General features: G+C 37.8%; 1 protein-coding gene across 3 annotated transcripts in view; it reads right to left on the reverse strand.

Moving 5' to 3' along the window:
- Positions 1–8,887: 8,887 nt before the first annotated feature.
- The window catches only part of LOC106871085 (centrosomal protein of 162 kDa), a 100,608-nt gene continuing 88,375 nt past the window's right edge, over positions 8,888–21,120 (reverse strand). For all 3 annotated transcript variants that reach the window (XM_089355290.1, XM_089355292.1, XM_089355282.1), the window contains 3 exons: positions 14,754–14,870; positions 13,803–13,952; positions 8,888–9,271 (listed from right to left, as the gene is read on the reverse strand). In XM_089355290.1, the coding sequence (XP_089211416.1) occupies positions 8,984–9,271; positions 13,803–13,952; positions 14,754–14,870 (555 nt within the window). In that variant the 3' untranslated portion in view covers positions 8,888–8,983. The remainder of the gene's footprint in view (positions 9,272–13,802; positions 13,953–14,753; positions 14,871–21,120) is intronic.

A 21,120-nucleotide genomic window follows, 5' to 3' on the forward strand; every position in this document is an offset into this window, starting at 1 on the left:
CTGCTGCTAGAACAAACTCTCAAAAAAAAAACGATCAACTAGGTAACCAGAACCAGGATAACCCTAACCCTAGACCTGTAGTGACGCCACCAAAAGCACCACCTAAAGCAAAATGCGTAAAATGGACTAGAGAGGATTATAGAGATGTGTTGAAAGTTTTCTATACCGCCCAACTAAGCCCAAACAATAACCTCATTGTACAAACATACATTTCATGGAGAAACTTAGTAGGCAACGAAGTACGCAGATATATAGATGCAAATAAATTAATGCACGTAGAGACATCATTAATAATAAAAGGTTAGCTGACGCTGAAATTAGCCAAATTAGGACACAAATATCTCATGGCAGATCAAATGAAAACAGCAACAATGCAGAGGAAATAGGTAACAGAAATATAGAACCCAGTGTACGAGCAGTACATCCCAACGAAGAAACTGAAGAAAGAATAGCGAAGAATAGATATGCGGAAAAAGAGAAAGTAGACCTACCTCAAGAACACCAGAATAGATATGACACAGAGTTTGAGGTGAATAATAAAGAGATCATAGAAGCAGAAGATATTATGAGAGAACTCAGCAAGACTGAATTTAGTGACATGATCAATAGAGAACCGCCAGCCAAAGTTCTCAAACAGCATTAGAAACAACATAATCATGATAGATAGTGTTGCTCTTTAGACAGATCTTAAGAAAAAAGGGAAATGACCTAACAACCTTAAACAACATCATCTATTCCACTGCTAAAGCTGTAATTGCTCAACTAGGTATCAAGACGACACGGAAAAGGCCAACCATGTCAATAGACCTCCTAAGTGGAAAGTAGCAATACAAAAAGAGATCGAATATCTGCGGGCGTATGTATCAGTTCTCGATGAACTTGCTAGAGGAGTAAAAGTTAAGACGAAATAAGCTAGAAAAATCAAGCAAAAATACAAAATTCAAGATTTTATAAACCTCCCTGCAACCAAGGAATAATTGAAACAATGAATACAACTGAAAGCCCAACGGTTTAGAAAGTATGATAAAAGAATCAAATTTTATTGACAAAACAGGATATTCAAAACGGATGCAAAGAAATTTTACAGGGAAATTGGCAAAAGGAGCCACCTAAGACTGAGAAAATGGAAGAGTTCTGGAAGAAGACATCGAGCAACAGAAAAGAATATAATGCAGAAACTGACTAGATAGAGCGTGAGAAAGTGAGACTGGATGAAATCTCCGAATAACCTGTCCTTGTTTTCTTTATATCGTCTATCTGGATGTTTTGTCTCTTTCTTGTATCACCTAACTGTCCGGATGTTTTGCGTTCTTGTCGCATTCTGTATTATTTATATATATATATATATATATATATATATATATATATATATATATATAGCGGCGTACGTACACCTTGTCTCTTATATGTAAGTATACATTTTTCTAAATCTTGTATGACTATTTCTGTCTATCAGCCCCTTCACCCTTATTCGTTCATTCCACTGTTCGTTCTTTTGTTCCCCTCGCTCACATTTACTTGCCTTCTCTTCTTGCTCACTTTCCCTCCACTTTTCACTTCACTGTGTCTCTGTCATTTTTTTCTCGCCCCTCCTTAATTCTTTTGTCCTTCTGCCTCTACCTCTCTGTCTTCTCTTACCACGTGACCGGTGTTCGGCCAAGCCTGATCTTTCTTTCTTGGTCGGCCGTTGTGCGTGCAACATCGTTATTCCTCCCTGTGCCTGTGAAACCTTGTATCCCTGCCGTAAGGCTTTATTTCCACACACGCCAGCTTAATTTAATTCGTCCTTAGTCGAAAGACATCTGTTGTTATGTTCTATTAGTATTTTTATTGTATTTGTGTAACAATGTTCGTCTTTCTTCCGTCCTTGTTTTTGTATACATTCGCTGCTTTCTTCCAAGGAATCTAATGCTCTTAGCTTAGTTTTTCCTTGGGGCTGGCCAGATTGGAGCAATATCGAGAATAACCAGCCGAAATTGCAAGGATAATCTGGACATTGACTGAGGAAAGAAAACTCCGAATGACCTGTCCTTGTTTTCTTTGTATCGTCTATCTGGATGTTTTGTCCCTTTCTTGTATCACCTAACTGTCTGGATGTTTTCCGTTCTTGTCCCATTCTGTATCAGATATATATATATATATATATATATATATATATATATATATATATATATAGCAGCGTACGTACACCTTGTCTCTTATATGTAAGTATATATATATATATATATGTATATATATAGAAATACATACATATATATATACATACATATATGTATACATGCATATATATATATATATATATATATATATATATATATATATATATATATATATATATGTATATATAGATGTATACATATATGTATATACATATATACATATATATACATATATATATATATACATATATACATATATATACATATATATATGTATATGTATATATAAATGTATATGTGTATATATATGTATATATATATATATGCATATATGTGTATGTATATATATATATATAATGTATGTATCGATGCATATATATATGTGTGTGTGTGTGTGTGTGTGCGTGTGTGTGTATGTGTGTGTGTGTGTGTGTGTGTGTGCATATATATGTCTATATATGTATATATATAATTTTTAACGGAGACAATACTCCATGCATAGTACAACTGTTTTTTGTGCTCGTTTATGAGCTAAGGAATAATAAAAATTTGTAGAAGATAAAAATATTCCCGTTGTCAGTACTGTACATCTGAAAATAAAATTTATATATACATATATATATATATGCATATACATATATATATATATATATATATATATATATATATATATATATATATATATATATATATCATCATAAATATAAGGGATTAGCAATTGAGTTGCTTCTCCAACATACTGAAAATTCAGAAATAGCAGTCAAATAACTACTGATTCTAAACTACAAATTTTTCTCTAAAACGGATGGCGATATTTATGGCACACATAGAACAAAAAACCGGAGGGAAAAGCACAAACAAAACAAGCCTTTAGTTAATTGGGTACGAATCGTTTCATGGTTAAGTGAATGAAAATTTCACTATTCCAATCTTCAGCCCAAATATTCTGATAAATTTGAAAGTGTCTCTAAAAAAATTCACGGTAATCCTTGGCCATGCGACACCAAAAATCAACGATAAGAAAGGCACTTACGAATTCATCGGCTAGCGAGTTCAGGCACCCCACCCCAAAGAAATCCATTCCATGTGCGTCACAAATAGTCCCGTATGAAAAGAAGTCCCGTGTGGAGGGATTACGGTTTAACCATCTAACTTAGAGATATCAAATATAAAATATACAAGAAATGAGGGCAGGGAATCGTCAATTAATAATAGAATTAATAATTAACAATTTTGCCAAGTAGTTCAGTATGAAAAAAACCTTTATCGGTAAGACCATTTATCATCATAAATATAAGGGATTAGCAATTGAGTTGCTTCTCCAACATACTGAAAATTCAGAAATAGCAGTCAAAGAACTACTGATTCTAAACTACAAATTTTTCTCTAAAACGGATGGCGATATTTATGGCACATTTCTTGTATATATATATATATATATATATATATATATATATATAGATATATATATATATATATATATATATATATATATATATATATATATATATATATATATAAAGTGAAGTATATTGCCACTTAAGTGTGGCTGAGCCCTAGGGGTGGATGTTACTGTTGCTTTTAGCCCCAGGAGGACATCTCCTCCAGCTGGCTTATCGACACACTATTGTGTCCTGTTTGTTTTGCCAAGGGAAGTTATCCCTCTCATCGTGATCTGTAGCACGAACGGAGCCGGGTTTCATGGTTATTTCCCTTCGTCAGCGTCCGATAACCACCGATCTTCGATGAGAGAGATAAATTCTTGGCAACCTTATGTATATTTTTCCAGTGAAATTCTTCACTGATTTCGAAAAAGTGAAAACAAGCAATGTTAATTCTCTAAATGAAGTATTACTGAAGTGCAGTTACTGTTAATACTTCATTTAGAGAATTAACTTTGCTTGTTTTCACTTTTTCGATATCAGTGAAGAATTTCACTGGAAAAGAATTTATCTCTCTCATCGAAGATCGGTGGCTATCGGACGCTGACGAAGGGAAATAACCCTGAAACCCGGGTCCGTTCGAGCTACAGATCACGATGAGAGGGATAACTTCCCTTGGCAAAACAAACAGGACACAGTAGTGTGTCGATAAGCCAGCTGGAGGAGATGTCCTCCTATGGCTAAGAGCAACAGTAACATCCACCCCTAGGGGTCAGCCACACTTAAGTGGCAATATACTTCACTTTATCGTGCAGTTACTGTTAATACTTCATTTAGAGAATTAACATTGCTTATATATATATATATATATATATATATATATATATATATAATATAGGATAAAATCTTTATAAGAATTTATCAAGTAGTCAGCGTGAAAAAATCCCATAAGGAAAAAAACTCATCGTTTTTTTCCCATAAATATATATAATTTATATAAGGGCATTAACTATATAGTAATGCCTCACGCTTAGAGGGACTAAAAAAGTCAAAAACTACCAAAAAATAAGCAACATATTTACCGAAAGCGAGGGAATGCAACTTTCAAAAATTAATCTCCTAAAACATTTAACTTAACGGCAAACCACTGGTTTCTCAATTAATACAGCAAAAACTGTGAAGTAAGCTGCATCTTTTGTTCATCAGTACAAGTATGGTCGAGACACATAAAAAACTCACTTTCGGTAAATATGTTGCTTATTTTTTGGTAGTTTTTGACTTTTTTAGTCCCTCTAAGCGTGAGGCATTACTATATAGTTAATGCCCTTATATATTATATATATATATATATATATATATATATATATATATATATATATATATATATATATATATATATATATATATATATATATATATATATATATAGATATATTGGGTTGGCAACTAAGTTCCCGCCATGTTTTTAAATTTTGGAATTTATTGCAGTTTTAAATTTTGGAATCTATTTTGTTTTTTTGGTTTTTGGGTTTTTTTTTTTTTTTCTAGCTAATTATAGTTAATTTTTGTTTATTTTCAGATCATTAAAATGGAAATGTCAAGTTAAGAAAAATGAGCACTTTTGACACCTCCTTCTTTTCGCTTTTAATCAAGGTTCTAAGGCTGCAAAAGCTGCTCGCGACATTTGTGTTGTGTATGGAGAGGGTGCTATAGCTGAAAGAAACGCTTGTGATTGGTATGCCAAGTTCAAAAATGGAAATTTTGACCTCAAAGACACACCTCATTCTGGCTGTCTAGTTGAGTTTGATGAAGAGCGATTAAACCAACTTTTGCATGAAAATTCTCGTCAAACGACAAGGGAAAATGGAATGCTCCCACACTGCTATAGAGAAGCATCTTCACTCGATGGGAAAGGTTCAGAAGTATGGAGCATGAGTTCCGCATGCTTTAAATGACAACAAAAATCAATGAGCCACAATCTCCGCTGGTTTGCTTGCTCGTCACCACTCAACTCATGAACACAAGCAACGATTTCTTTACCAAATCGTTACTAGCGACGAAAAATGGTGCTTGTACATCAATATGAAGCCGCGTAAGGAATGGCTTAGCCCCAGTAAACAAGCGACAACGTGCGTGAAACAAGATCTTCATCCGCGTAAAACAATGTTGTGTGTATGGTGGGACTGGGAAGGGATTATCCATAACGAATTGCTTGAACGGAACCAAACAGTCAACGCGAAACTCTATGTTAAACAGACGGAACAACTCAACATGGCTATTCAAGAGAAAAGACCTCATCGGCAGCATGGAGTTCTTCTGCTGCATGACAACACCCGCCCTCATATCGCCAAAGAAGCCATTCAAACCATATGACCAAGGAAGCCATTCAAACGCATGGCTGGGAAGTGCTGCACTTTCAGCGCACCCACCCCCACTACTAACTTGGTCGCCCAGATAGCGGAAGCTATCGACTACCTCTAGTTTTTCACCCTGGAATGAGATAGAAGTTGTTTCCTGTTTGTTTGCAGTCTTTATTGCACCTGAACATCTGCCACAAACAAAAACTAACTTGCTAGTTAACCTGCCTTTGATGTTGCTGCACCTCTTATGTGTCCATAGCTTGCACCGGGTACATCTTATGGAGTTTCTACCTACGCCTTTTCTACAGATCGAGCAGGATAATCTACCTGAAGGGATTTGTGATTCATCTGCTTTCCTACTTATTAAGACTTTGGTTTTAGCTAAGTTGTCTCTAAGGCCCTTCGATTCTAATCCTTGCTTCCACACCTGAAAATTTTCCTCTAGTTCTGATAGTGACTAAGCAATTAGCGCAAGGTCATCAGCATACAGGAGGTCCCAGGGGCATCCTGTCTTGAATTCCTCTGTTATTGCCTGGAGGACTATGATGAATAAGAGGGGGTTGAGGACTGAACCTTGGTGGACCCCTACCTCTACCTGGAATTCTTCACTGTACTCGTTGCCAACTCTCACCCTACTGACAGCGTCCTTGTATATGGCTCGCACAGCTCTCACTAACCATTCATCTATCCCTAGTTTCCTCATTGACCACTATATAAGGGATAGGGGGACCCTGTCAAAGGCTTTCTCCATGTCAACGAAAGCCAGGTACAGAGGTTTATCTTTGGCTTGGTATTTCTCCTGCAACTGTCTTATCAGAAATATAGCATCAGTGGTGCTTTTCCCTGGCACGAACCCAAACTGCATCTCTCTAGACTGACTCTCTCCCTAATTAGTTGGGCTATGACCTTCATTACCTGATCTAACAACTTAATACCTCTGTAATTATTTGTATTTAAAGCGTCACCTTTATCTTTGTAGCAATTGACTATGGTGCTGCTACACCAGTCAATGGGTATGACTCCTTTGTGTATCACCTGATTAACTATATGGGTGACTAGGCAATAGCAAACACTGCCAGATATTTTGAGCATCTCTACAGTGATTCCTGGCGGGCAGGGGGCATTCCCTGTCTTCATACCCTTAATTTCTTTATCTACCAAGGTACTGTCAATTCGGATAGCTGGTCCCTCTGTTGGGTCGACATTCGGCAGACTCTCTTCCTCCCATTCAGTAATATGTCTCTAAATCTCTGTCCATTCGCAGGATCTTTAAGTGTCCTTCTCCTCCAAGCTGGTTGTCTTCTGGGCATCCATTTAGCCCTGATCCTGAAGCCACTAACTACTAGCTTGGGAAGGTTTTGGCATTTATAAGCAGCCATCTTTCCTTTTCTGGCGAGGATGTAATCAATTTGGCTAGTGTATCTACCAGATCGGTAGGTGACTAGGCGACTGGCAGGTTTCCTGAAGTTAGAATTGCAAACCATAAGATCATTTGCATCACAGAACTCCAGCAGCTTGGTTCCCTCCTGATTGCAGGAGCCAAAACCCACAGCCACCATATATGCCATGGAACCCCGTTACATCTTGTCCAACATGTCCATTGAAGTCACCAGCCACAAAGAAAAGGTCCCTATCATTCGTCAATGAGGTAGTCTGCAAGAGGGTGTCATAAAATCGGTCTTTCTGTCCATCAGGTAGCCCCAGCCTAGGAGCATAGGCCGAGATAATGGTTGCTAACCTATGATGTAGTACTAATCTAATCTTAAGTATTCTATCGCATACTCTGACTACCTCAATTACCTTATCAACCCATTTCTCCACAAGAAGTATACCCACGTCCCGACCACGTCAGTGTTCCCTGCCCAGAAAACCTTGTGCCTATGTTCTTTGCCTGTGAGGAACCTAGCGGAGCCTCCTCTCCAGCACAAATCTACACGTCTCCTTTCAAGCATCTCAACAACATCACCAAACCTACCTTTCAGTGTACCCATGTTGAGTGTGCCAACCCTGAGGGTGAGGGAGGTGTGGACCCATGAGACCCTGGAATGGAGGACAGCAGTGTCATGTACCTGAAAAGAAAGCTCGCATTTGGCAGAATTCAACAACAATAGCCTTCAACCTGCATACACTACGCCATCATTTTTATGCACTATCACTACTTTACATAGGAGATAAACCCTATATATATATACATATATATATATGTGTGTGTGTGTGTGTGTGTGTGTGTGTTTGTGTGTGTATACTATAGCCTCAGACCAACCAAAGCCTTGTGAGTGGATTTTGTACACAGAAACTGAAAGAAGACTGTCGTATATATGTGTATATTTGTGGGTGTGTGTGTGTGTGTATCTGTGTTTGTATCTGCACTATTGATTGAGAACTGGTGTTGCTGTGTTTATGTCCCTGTAACTTAGCGGTTTGGCAAAAGACACTAATAGAATAAGTACTAGGCTTACAAAGAATAAATCCTGGGATTGATTTGTTCCACTAATGGCAGTGCTCCAACATGGCCACAGTTACATGACTGAAACAAGTAAAATAATAAAAAATTATACCATTTTAATCACGAACAACACCGGGTATTTCTGCTAGTATGTAACAAAGTGCAAAAATTATTTTTAGGTTCTTTTTTTTAGGGAGTGGGGTGACAGTAAGTGTTATTTCCTATTTGCTTTTATCTACGAATCAAAGGAAATGACTAATATTCCTTTGAACCTTTATTTTTGTGACCTGGATACCAATGTTTTGAAACTGACTTCTTTTCCATTACACTTCAGACAGATTCAGTGCTGAGTTGCTGAAGAAGAAATATCATTATACACAGATTTGCTTGTCAGTTGTTTGACCTTAACCACTTGAGCATATCAGTTAGTGACTGTCAATATGTGCATCTCTGATCATGTGCAGGAGTAGTGGGGGAAGCATCATAGCTATGTGTTGAGAGAGATTCTTTGAGGTTTGAATAAATGTAACAGAAACAAAGTTTGAAGGAAATATTAACCAGTTTTCACACTTTATAGGGATAAGAAAATAGGAAATACCAGTTGCTATCCAAGGACAAAAATTGTATTACAGAGTGTTATCTATACATTGTTGCTGTCATATATTTATTTTGGGATGTGAATGCAGCGTTTGCTTTTAGAGAGGTCAACATGCTGAGCATTGAATCTAATTCAACACGATACTTTTCAATATCTGCGTTTTTGCTTTCAGCCACTTTCTTCCATTTCTCCACTTCCCTCTCCAACTCAGAGAATGGTAAACAGCTGCCTTTCTTCATCACACTCAGCATTTCTTTCTCACGAGCATCCTGTTTCTTTTCTAGTTCTTGTATTTTCTCAACAAGACTCTGGAAATGCTGCCTTTCCTATATGAATTTTAAAGGAAGAAAAATAGAAGAAAAACAAAAATTAATAAAATTGCAATTTTGAAATGCATCATCAGTAGAATGATAATGATGAAGATGATAACAGTGGTGATGTTAGTGGTGTTGTTGTGGTTGTTGTTGTTGTTGGTGGTGGTGGTGGTGGTTGTGGTGGTGGGGGGTATGGGTGGTGGGGAGTGGTAGGGGTGGTGGGGAGTGGTAGGGGTGGTGGTAGGGGTGGTGGCAGTGGCAGTGTTAATGATGATGATTATTATTATTATCGTACTGATAACAATTGTAGTAATAAGGGTAATGTTTGTGATCATGATGGTGAAGATGACGCAACTCCTATAACCAATGTGGGTAGTGATGGTGGTGGTGGTGGTGTTTATCACCATGATGCTGCTACTGACAGTGACAATAAACACATGATGACTATGATAATGGTGGTGTTGGCAACAGCTGTGATAACGGTGGTGGTGCCGGCAGCAGTGAGTGATGGCAGCAGCAGTGAATGGTGGTGGCGGCGGTGACAATGGTGGTGGTGGTGGTGTTGGTGGTGGTTATGAGCACTGCTGGTGATGAATGATAATGATGGTGGTGATGGAGATGATGTTGATGAGTGACAGCAAAAAAAAAAACAATTATTATCTTTAAACTAGCATCAGTAATGGCAACCAGCTATAAAAACACTGATTCCACTTATACCTTCTTTGATATACAAACTGTTTTTGTTATAATACAGTTACTCAAGTGACAAGCAGGATGAGGGTACAGAGCTATGGCTGATATCACCACAGTAAATCATACACATCCAAGTATATGCAGGCACCCACTAAAACAATGGACATATCTTTTATCTTTTATCTTTTACTTGTTTCAACCATTTGACTGCGGGCCATGCTGGGGCACCACCTTGAAGGGTTTTAATAGAACAAATCAACCCCAGGACTTACTTATTATTTTTAGGCCTACTACCTATTCTATCAGTCCCTTTTACTGAACCACTAAGTTACAGGGACGAAAACACACCAGGACTAGTTGTCAAGTGATGATGGAAAACAAACACAGACACAAAGACACACACAAAAACAGATGTATACATATATATATATATATATATATATATATATATATATATATATATATATATATATATATATATAATAATAATAATAATAATAATATTAGGGACAAAATCCAAAATTACAGGTAAAAAACTCAATTAAAATCAATTTATAAAAAATTAAAATTAAATTGAGCCTTATAGATGAGTTCTTGAAAATTGGTTATTTTCCCTAATACTATATATTTTATATATATATATATATATATACATATATATACGACGGGCTTCTTTCAGTTTCTGTCTACAAAATCCACTCACAAGGCTTTGCTCGGCCTGAGGCTGTAGTAGAAAACACTTGCCCAAGGTCCATGCAGTGTGACTGAACCCAGAACCATATAGTTTGGAAGCAAGCTCCTTACCACACAGCCACAGCTGCAACAACAGATTTTAACTGAATCAATGAGAATTACATGAAAGAGAATGTTTTCCTTACATTCATTGTCACGTGGCTGAGACAATTCTTGTCACAAACAAAGTTGCTTACTTCACTGCTGGAGCAATTATTTTACTGCTAGAATGCCATCTAATTGTTAACAGTTTAAATGAGAAGTAATAGAGTCTGGTGGGAGTAGGGGCTGTTTACAGCTTTGTGGGCTGAGGCAAGCAGAATGATAATGTACCTAATACAGAGAGAACTTCTATGCAGTTGGTTTATCCTGCGATAAATAGCAGCCAAATTTCCCTCAAGCAACACGCTACAGAATAATATAATTCTTGATACATTAAACTGGGAAACAGATGGGATGGTCATGGCTGGAATGTCTTTGATCAAGGATGACTTGGAACTAAACGACAACAACTACACAACACTAATTGAACTGTTGGAGTTTTCTTTGAGCTCACACATCCATCATGGTTATTGTTTACAAATGCCTGACATATAAAGTAAAATGAAAAACAAAGACAAAAACTAGAGAAATGAGATTTTATGATTAAATCTGATGGCACAAGTGTGGCTGTGTGGTTAAGAGGTTTACTTCACACAGCCACATGATGTCAGGGTTCAGTCCCACTGCACAGCACCTTGGACAAATTCTTCAGCTAATCTAATGCCTTGTAAGTGAATTTGGAAGAAAGAAACTGTATGGAAACCAAACGTGTATATATATATATAAATATATATATATATATATATAATATATATATATATAAATATATATATATATATATATAAATATATAAATATATATATATATATATATAAATATATAAATATATATATATATATATATATATATATATATATATATATATATATATATATAAGGTCTGATCTATGAGTATCCGGACTGTTGCCATAGGAATGAAGCTAAAGCATGCAGAGTGAAGCCACTTGGCACAGATTAACCTTGAACTCTGTTGTGCATGCGCACTAAGTTTTAACATTTTAGCTCAGTTCCACTGTTTACAGCAGTACCCGGAAGGAAGGTATGTAGCGTGTGATCATTGCATTGGCCATGACAGAGGAAATTGTTATGGCAGTACCGACTCAGAGGCCTATGCAAGGCTGCAGAAAGTGTATGGAGAGGAGTGTATGAGCCACACACAAGTGTATGAGTGGTTCAGACATTTCCAAGATGGCCAAAAATATGTCAATATTGATGAACGTTCTGAGAGACACACAACCAGCAGAACTGAGAAAAAATCCCAGATGTGCATGCAGCTGAGAGGGGGAAATCATTGAATCACCATCCGTGAGTTATCAGAGAGTGTGCAGATTAGTTACGATTCAGTTCAGTCCATTATCACTGAAGATTTGAGTATGAGGCGCATGTCTGCCAAGTTTGTGTGAAAACTGCTTTCAGCTGACCAAAAAGACACTCGGGTTTCACTTGCACAAGATCTCCTTGATTGTGTCAATAATGATGGAAACCTTTTGAAAACTTTGCTTAGGCCTCTAAGCAGGGATTGCCAAGCTTTTGGCAAAATTGAATGCAGATTCTCTGCTCAACTTTCTCTGTTGTGATCAATGCAATGATCACATGCTTACACACCTTCCTTCCAAGCACTGCTGTAAATGACAGAAGTGAGCTAAAATGTTAAAACTTAGTGCACATGCACAGCAGAGTTAAAGGTCAATCTGTGCCAAGCAGCTTCACTCTGCATGCATTAGCTTCATTACTATGGTAACAGTCCAGATACTTATTGATCAGACCACGTATATATATATGTATATATATATAATAAGTGTGCGTGGCTTACTGATTAGTGTATTCAATCCATGACTGTAAGGTCATGAGTTCAATTCCCGGCAAAGTATTGTGTCCTTGAGCAAGACACTTTATTTCCCATTGCTCAAGTCCACTCAGCAAGCAAAAATGAGTAGCACTTGTATTTCAAAAGACCAGCCTTGTCATGCTCTGTGTCAAGCTGAATCTCCTTGAGAACTATGTTAAGGGTACACTTGCACATTGATTTCACAAGTAGGCCGTTCCATTGATATATATAATTGGCACTCTGTTAGATCTGACGATGAGGATTCCAGTTGATCCAATCAATGGAACAGCCTGCTTGTGAAATTAATGTGCAAGTGGCTGAGCACTCCACAAACACATGTACCCTTAACGCAGTTCTCAAGGAGATTCAGTGTGACACAGAGTGTGACAAGGCTGGCCTTTTGAAATACAGGTACTACTCATTTTACCATTATATACGTGTATATGTATGCATACATACATTATATATATATATACACACACACACATAAATGTTGAACAATGAGAGTGAGTACTCAACACCGCAATGGTGGATAAAATTTCTTTATTTGTGTATTAAAGCTACCATTGGTTTCATGTTAAGAAAAATATTTTAATATCTTAACAATTTTTCAAGCTGATCACATGGAGGAATGATGTTCATGGGTGTCTTTGTCTCTGCATATGTGTGCCCCACCCCACTACTTGACAACAGGTGTTGGTTTGTTTGCATCCCTGTAACTTAGCAGTTTGGCCACAGTGATTGATTAAATAAGTACAAGACTTAGGAATAAGTATTGAGGTCAATTTGTTCAACCAAAATCCTCCAAAACAGTACCCCAGCATGGCCACAATCCAATGACTAAAACAAGTAAAAGATAAACAAAAAAGATAAAAAATTTGAAATTATCACTCCTTTGGCCATTATACCATGTTAAGGCAGCGAGCTGGCAGAAACGTTAGCACAATGGGCAAAATGCTTAGCAGTATTTCGTCTGTCTTTACATTCTGATTTCAAATTCCACCGAGGTTGACTTTGCCTTTCATCCTTTCGGGGTCGATAAATTAAGTACCAGTTGCATATTGGGTTTGATCTAATTGATTGCCCCCACCCAACTCCACAAAAATTTCAGGCCTTGTGCCTAGAGTAGAAAAGATTATTCCATGTTCAGCAACCTTAACTTTGAAGTCATTAATAAGCTAAACTTACTGGAGAATGTGTTCTTTTTGCTTCAGCTAATTCATCCTGTAACTGCTGTATGTGAGCCTCTAATACGACTTCACGTACTTTAAGTTCAGACAACTTTTCAGCATCCACCTGAGCATTTGCAAGTTGTTCTTGAAGATGGTCTATTAACACCTGTAAATTTAGATATGTAAATTGCTTAAAAGAACAAAAATGAAACATAAACAAATAAAGGCTAAATGATAGTACACAGACATCACATGACATTAAAAGCAACAGTTTATATATAGTTTTAATTATTTGTTATATTATATTATATTATATCATATTATATTATATCTTTTTATAGTAAAATTATATTATATTATAATTTAAATAAATTTTTAATATGTCAATTGTATTTCTCTATTTCCTTTAATATATATATATATATATATATATATATATATATATATATATATATATATATATATATATATATATATATATGTGCAGCTCTCCAGCTTGCCAGTTCCTGTCAAACTGTCCAACCCATGCTAGCACGGAAGACAGATGTTAAAAGATGAAGATAATGATGATGATATTGTCCAATCACATCATATATTCAGTCATATCAGCATTGTTATCTCTTCAATACCTCTGGCAAAGAAGCCTCTACATAGTCAATCTACTCGAAAAGGTATCAAAATCTTATCATATTGAAAAGGAAAGCACACATTGAATAATGCAGCCCTAGACATGCGATGGCCAAGAGAAGGATAAGATGATCATAGCTGGAATGCCTTTGATCAAATGTCTGCTCATACAGGTTGGACCTAAGGCTAAATAACAACACAACACCCTTGTGTTCCAGCTTTCTTGTAAATTAATGTCATTTGTTCAATAGATTTCCTTGAGCCAGTCATTTCGAATCGCAACAAATTATCTGAATAACAACCAACAAATGAAGAATTTTTCTAAGTTGTATACAATTACCTGCTGGGCGTCAACTTTACACTGAAGTTGCACAGAAGAGCTGGTGGAATTCTTCAAAGCTTGTTCTGTTAGAATTTTGTGAAGTTCTTTCTGGTGAGAAATTCTCAAAGTGTTGATCTGTACAAAAGACAAAAAAAAAAGGCGTAATCAACAAATCAAACATACTCACACATACACACACATACACACACACACACTCTATCTCTCCCTCTTAATATATATGTATGTATGTTGAGCCTCACAGAGGGGATAACAAGTGACCCGACACTTCTGACAATTTGCTGTGCTTGAGAAGACACATCAAGCTAAGTATAAGGGTGGCCAACCACACATACAAGCATGTCTTTTATGGCCATGCCACCACTACCTTCTTACACACACACACACACACACACACACACACACACACACACACACACACACGCACATTATTTGATCACTGTCAAAACTCCCTATCTTTCCAACACCTACTGCAGACCCTGCCCTCTCCTCCACTCTCATTCATGTCCCTATCTGCACACTCTCTATGTCCTTTCATTCTTTCTATGTCCTTTCATTCTTTCTTGCCAGTCACTCCAATTTCTTTCATCACTTGCTACAGTCATATCTTCCTATCCCCTCACACTCTTATGGAACATGCACTTCTATGCTTTTTGTATAACTTATACCTACCTCGCCCCCACTATTCACTATGAGCAGGTCCCATTACATCTCCAATACCATCTATCTCTCTCTCTCTCTCTCTCTCTCTCTCTCTCTCACTCTGACTGTCTCCCTAGCTTTCTAACTCTCTTCCACCTTCCTTTTCTTTCATTGTCCTACTAGAGTAGCCAAGTATCTCCTCTACAGTAACACAACTATCCCTGTCCCTCTAACATACTCTAACCTCTCACCTAACACACACAGTCAATTCTCTCGGTTCCATTCCCTCTCTCAATGAAGAGGTCTTTGTCATGCAAGTCATTTCGCAAACCCACTAGTGCTGATGCTACATAAAAAGGACCTGTGCCAGTGTCACATAAAAGGCATCAGTACTGGTGTGATATAAAGAGGCACTTGTGCTGGTGCCATGGAAAAAGCACCTGTGCCATTGTCAATGTAAAAAAGCACCAGTACCTGTGTGACGTAAAAATGTACCACCCAGTACATTCTGTAAAGTGCAGCCATAGAAACCATGCCAAAACAGACACCTGGAGCCTGGTGCAGTTTTCTGACTTGCCAGCTCCTGTCAAACTGTTCAACCCATACTAGCATGGAAAATGGACGTTAAATGATGATTAATGATGATACACACACACACACACACACATATACAAGGGAGAGTCAAAAATTATATGCACTCTTATTTTTTCAGTGTATTTACACAAAAGCAGGGGATAAACAAGTATGTCATTTTTCTATATAGTCTCCTTCCTTTTCAACGCACTTGGTTTAGGGGACCACAAGCTTGTGTATTTCCTCCAAGAAGGTTTTCAGTTTGTTGTGCAACCATTTATGCACCACCTCCTTCACATCTTCATCCATAGGAAATCGACAACCTCATAAACCATCTTTCAACAGTCCAAATATGTGATAGTCAGAAAGGGTGAGATCTGGGCTGTAGGCAGGGTGTTCCAACACCTCAAAACCCAATTGGTTAATGGTTTCAATGGTCATGTGTGGGTGTGCTCTGTCATGAAACAACAAAACTTTCTTTGACAATAGGCTTCAGCGTTTGGTATGAATCGTTGGCTTCAGTTTGTTGACAAGCAAAGCCCTGTATCTTGCACTGTTGATCGTACACCCCTTTCCAGTTAATCTTCCATTATAGGCCCTTTTGAGTCCCAAAAAAGGGTTAGCATCACCTTTCCTGCAGAAGACTGAGTCTTGAATTTCTTCATCACTGGCAAGCCAGGATATTTCCACTCCAAACTCTGCCTTTTGGATTCTGCTTCATAATGATGGACCCACATTTCATCTACCGTGACAATTCTGCACAAAAATTCCTCACCCTCATAGTTGTAGCGATCAAGTAAATGTTGACAGACCTCAAGACATTTGCACTTGTGCTCTACAGTAAGTTCTCTTGGCACCCATCTTGCACAGACTTTATGGAAGTTGAGCTGATTGTGAATGATTTGACAAACAGAACCATGACTCTTTGTTTTATTTTGGTGCACACTGATAGTGGAGTGGCCATGCTTACACTGTAAAGCCAGAAAGAAAAATGGCACGATCAGGCTCAAACTTTGATCACATGACCACAATAGTACCAACTATAAACAAACATGAGCAGAAGGTAGTGTGACAATGATAAAGATATGTTATGGTGAAAGTACAGAAAATTTTTTACTTCCCTTTGTATATATATTTTTTACTTTTTTCAGTCATTTGACTGTAGCCATCCTGGGGCACTGCCTTGAAGGGGTTTTAGTTGAACAAATCAACCTCAGGACTTTTTTTTTCAAGCGTAGATCTTATTCTATCAGTCTCTTTTGCTGAACTGCTCACTTATGGCAATGTAAGCACACCAACACCAATTGTCAAGCAGGGCTGTGTAGTTGGGAAGCAAGGTTCTTACCACACAGCCACATGGAAAGAGTTTTTTACCATGCCCTTGAGCTGACCAAATTGGTAGATGGAAACTGGAAGAAGCCTGTTGTGTGTGTGTGTGTGTGTGTGCGCGCGTGCATGTGTGTGTGTGTTTGTGTGTGTGCACGCGTGCATGCATGTGTGTGTGTGTGTGTGTGCATGCGTGCATGAGTGAGTGAGTGTCTTTGCTTGAGTCTGTTCCCCATCCACCTCTTGACAATAGTGTTGGTTTGTTCATGTTGCCATAACTTAATGGTTCAGCAAAAGATATTGATAGAATAAGTATTGGGATTTAAAAAATAAGTACTGGTGTTGATCTGTTTGATTAAACCCTTCAAAGCAGTGCCCCAGCATGGCCACAGCTCAATGACTGAAACAAGTAAAAGACAATGGACAAAAAATATCCTCTCTCTCACTTCTCTCTTTCTTTCCCCGCTTTCTACCCCCTCCCTATTCCTCTCTCTCTCTCTCTCTCTCTCTCTCTCTCTCTTTTTCTCTCTCAGTCATTGCTATCAACAATCAATATTTGTTACTTTCAAATATGATAAATAGCATCACAACTCAACATTTTCCTAATTACTAATTCTCCCCACATGATGATTAATCATCTGGATTTCATTAGTGGAAGACATTTCTAACATCAAACTTTCTTCTTGGAGATCCAGCTAGAAATCAAAATGCTCACTAAGATCTTGTGCCACTCTACATTACCCCCCCCCCCCCACCACCACCACCACACCCACACACACAAAATTAATCGAACAAGCCAACAGTAAGAGCCTCTACAAGGGAACTTAAATTGCTAAAAAAAAAAAAGTACCCTAGTTTCCCTAAAGCCACACTTCACCATCTATGGAAAAAAGGCAAATTGGTTAATGTAGACCTAGATACATTATCTGAAAATAGATGGAATAGCCATGGCTGGAAAGCTCAGAACATAACTCTAATTGATCGGATCTTCTATAGGATCAAACAACAAAATATGAATAACTGGATGTTTAGCTATGCAATTGTTCTGACACTTTGAAATCATAAGTTTGTGATCCCAGCAGTGACGAACAATGATCAAGTCATTTACAGGATCAACAGACTCATATTTTCATTGTATGACAGACAATACCATCAAGAAATGAATGATGAAAACACCCAATAAATTCAGCCTGTATTTAACATAAGTAAGCTTATATTTATAGACTTCTTACATGTTCCATGCAACCACACTTCAGAGAGCCTATCAACCAACTCCTGTACATATACTCTTGAAATTAGGCCACTAGCTGAATGTCATCAAATACATAGTCAAAAGGGTGGTCTGCCCCGGATGGCACTTTTAAAAGGACAGCACTTTTTGGTCTACTGCAGGCTGTGTTTTTTGTGGGGTCTGGGTGCAGCAAACAGAAGGGCCACCCCGAGCAGCACACACTCTAGCTATGCTAGTGCACACAAACAGCATCATTCATCTCCAATATTCTGCAAGGGCACACCTGGCTATGGGGAAATATTACTTTGCTTGGGAACAGGTGAAACATGGTGGCTGGAAGAGTATTTTTTCTGTAGAAAAATCTGCCTCAATAATCTGGCCCAAGTTAATACATTTCTAAAGCAGCGCTTGTGCCGTATTTAGCAAACCACTTAAATTTTTATAAATAACATCATACTGCACTGCACCTTGTATGTAGTATCATGTTTAGAGGATGAAAATTAAATGAAGAAAAGTAAAAACCATGATTTTATTTAACAGATACAGGTACAAAATGATACAATTCTAAAGCAGAGTATGTTTAATCTTTAGAAATGCACTTACAAAACTAAAGAACAAAACTAGTTTTAACACATCATATGCAAACTAACCAACATCAAAAACAGGGGTTTTTTCTCAATACAGGGCACAGTGTATTGCACAATATTTCCCAGTATTACAAGATTTCTAGACATTCCAGATTTCTGGAAGCTGGATAAGAAGTACTGTATTAACATTAATAATTAGATGAGGAAAATTGTCTTTCACTTATGTTTACCTGCCCTAACTCAAGAAATACATTGAATAACAAGTAAGGTTGTTCTTTTCCAGTTTGGCCATGGGAAATTACCTCACTTCAAAACAACAGGAAGAGCATCAGGCTGTAGAAAATGTACCTCAATAAATTCTATCAGATCCAGGGAAGTATGGAAAACTGAACTTTAAAATGATAATGATATTTCATATATATATATATTAATCAAGTAAGGTTTATATATATATTTGTAATAATTTGTTCACTTTATTGTGTATTTGTTTCTTTTTGTATATGATATTTGTTAATTATTATCTATAAGAATGAAACCATATCTGTTAATTTGTTATTTCTATCTATGAAGATCAAGAAGAAAACATGAAGTAATAAGTTATGCAAAACAGAGTTTATTTTAACAAGATACCTCTTAAAATCACCTGAGGAGACACATCTACACCAAGAGATACACCTAAACCAGTTGTGCAGTAGCCCACCTGCAAGGAATTGATGCCAGATGGGTCAAAACAATTGTAGTGATCAATAAAGATTCTCGTATCTTCCATCTCTCTCATCAATTACATGCCCAACATTGAGCCAGTGAACATGCTTTACCAAAATAACGACTAGCTGTATACCATACAATTTATTAACTAACTATATATATATATATATATATATATATATATATATATATATATATATCATCATCATCATCATCATCATCATCGTTTAACGTCCGCTTTCCATGCTAGCATGGGTTGGACGATTTGACTGAGGACTGGTGAAACCGGATGGCAACACCAGGCTCCAATCTAATTTGGCAGAGTTTCTACAGCTGAATGCCCTTCCTAACGCCAACCACTCAGAGAGTGTAGTGGGTGCTTTTACGTGTCACCCGCACGAAAATGGCCACGCTCGAAATGGTGTCTTTTATGTGCCACCCGCACAAGAGCCAGTCCAGGGGCACTGGCAACGATCTCGCTCGAAAACCCTACAAGGCCAGTCAGGCGGTACTGGCAATGGTCACGCTCAGGATGGTACATCTTATGTGCCACCCGCACAAGAGCCAGTCCAGGGGCCCTGGCAACGATCTCACTTGGCTTGCCGGGTCTTCTCACGCACAGCACATTTCCAAAGGTCTCGGTCAGAAGTCATCGCCTCGGTGAGGCCCAATGTTCGAAGGTCTTGCCTCACCACCTCAGCCCAGGTCTTCCTGGGCCTACCTCTTCCACGGGTTCCCTCAACTGTTAGGGTGTGGCACTTTTTCACGCAGCTATCCTCATTCATTCTCACCACATGTCCAAACTAGTGCAATCGTCTCTCTTGCACACCACTACTGATGCTTCTTATGTTCAGCTTTTCTCTCAAGATACTTACACTCTGACGGGTATGCACATTTACATTACACATCCAGCGGAGCATACTGGCTTCATTCCTTGCGAGCTTACGCATGTCCTCAGCAGTCACAGCCCATGTTTCTCTGCCATGTAGCATGGCTGTTCGTACACATGCGTCATACAGTCTGCCTTTTACTCTGAGTGAGAGTCCCTTTGTCGCCAGCAGAGGTAAGAGCTCTCTAAACTTGGCCCAGGCTATTCTTATTCTAGCAGTTACACTTTCAGCGCACCCACCCCCACTACTAACTTGGTCACCCAGATAGCGGAAGCTATCGACTACCTCTAGTTTTTCTCCCTGGAATGAGATAGAAGTTGTTTCCTGTTTGTTTACAGTGTTTATTGCACCTGAACATCTGCCACATACAAAAACTAACTTCGTAGTTAATCTGCCTTTGATATTGCTGC

This window comes from Octopus bimaculoides, chromosome 1, assembly GCF_046866305.1.
Source record: "Octopus bimaculoides isolate indiv1 chromosome 1, ASM4686630v1, whole genome shotgun sequence".
NCBI classification, from domain to species: Eukaryota; Metazoa; Mollusca; class Cephalopoda; order Octopoda; family Octopodidae; genus Octopus; species Octopus bimaculoides.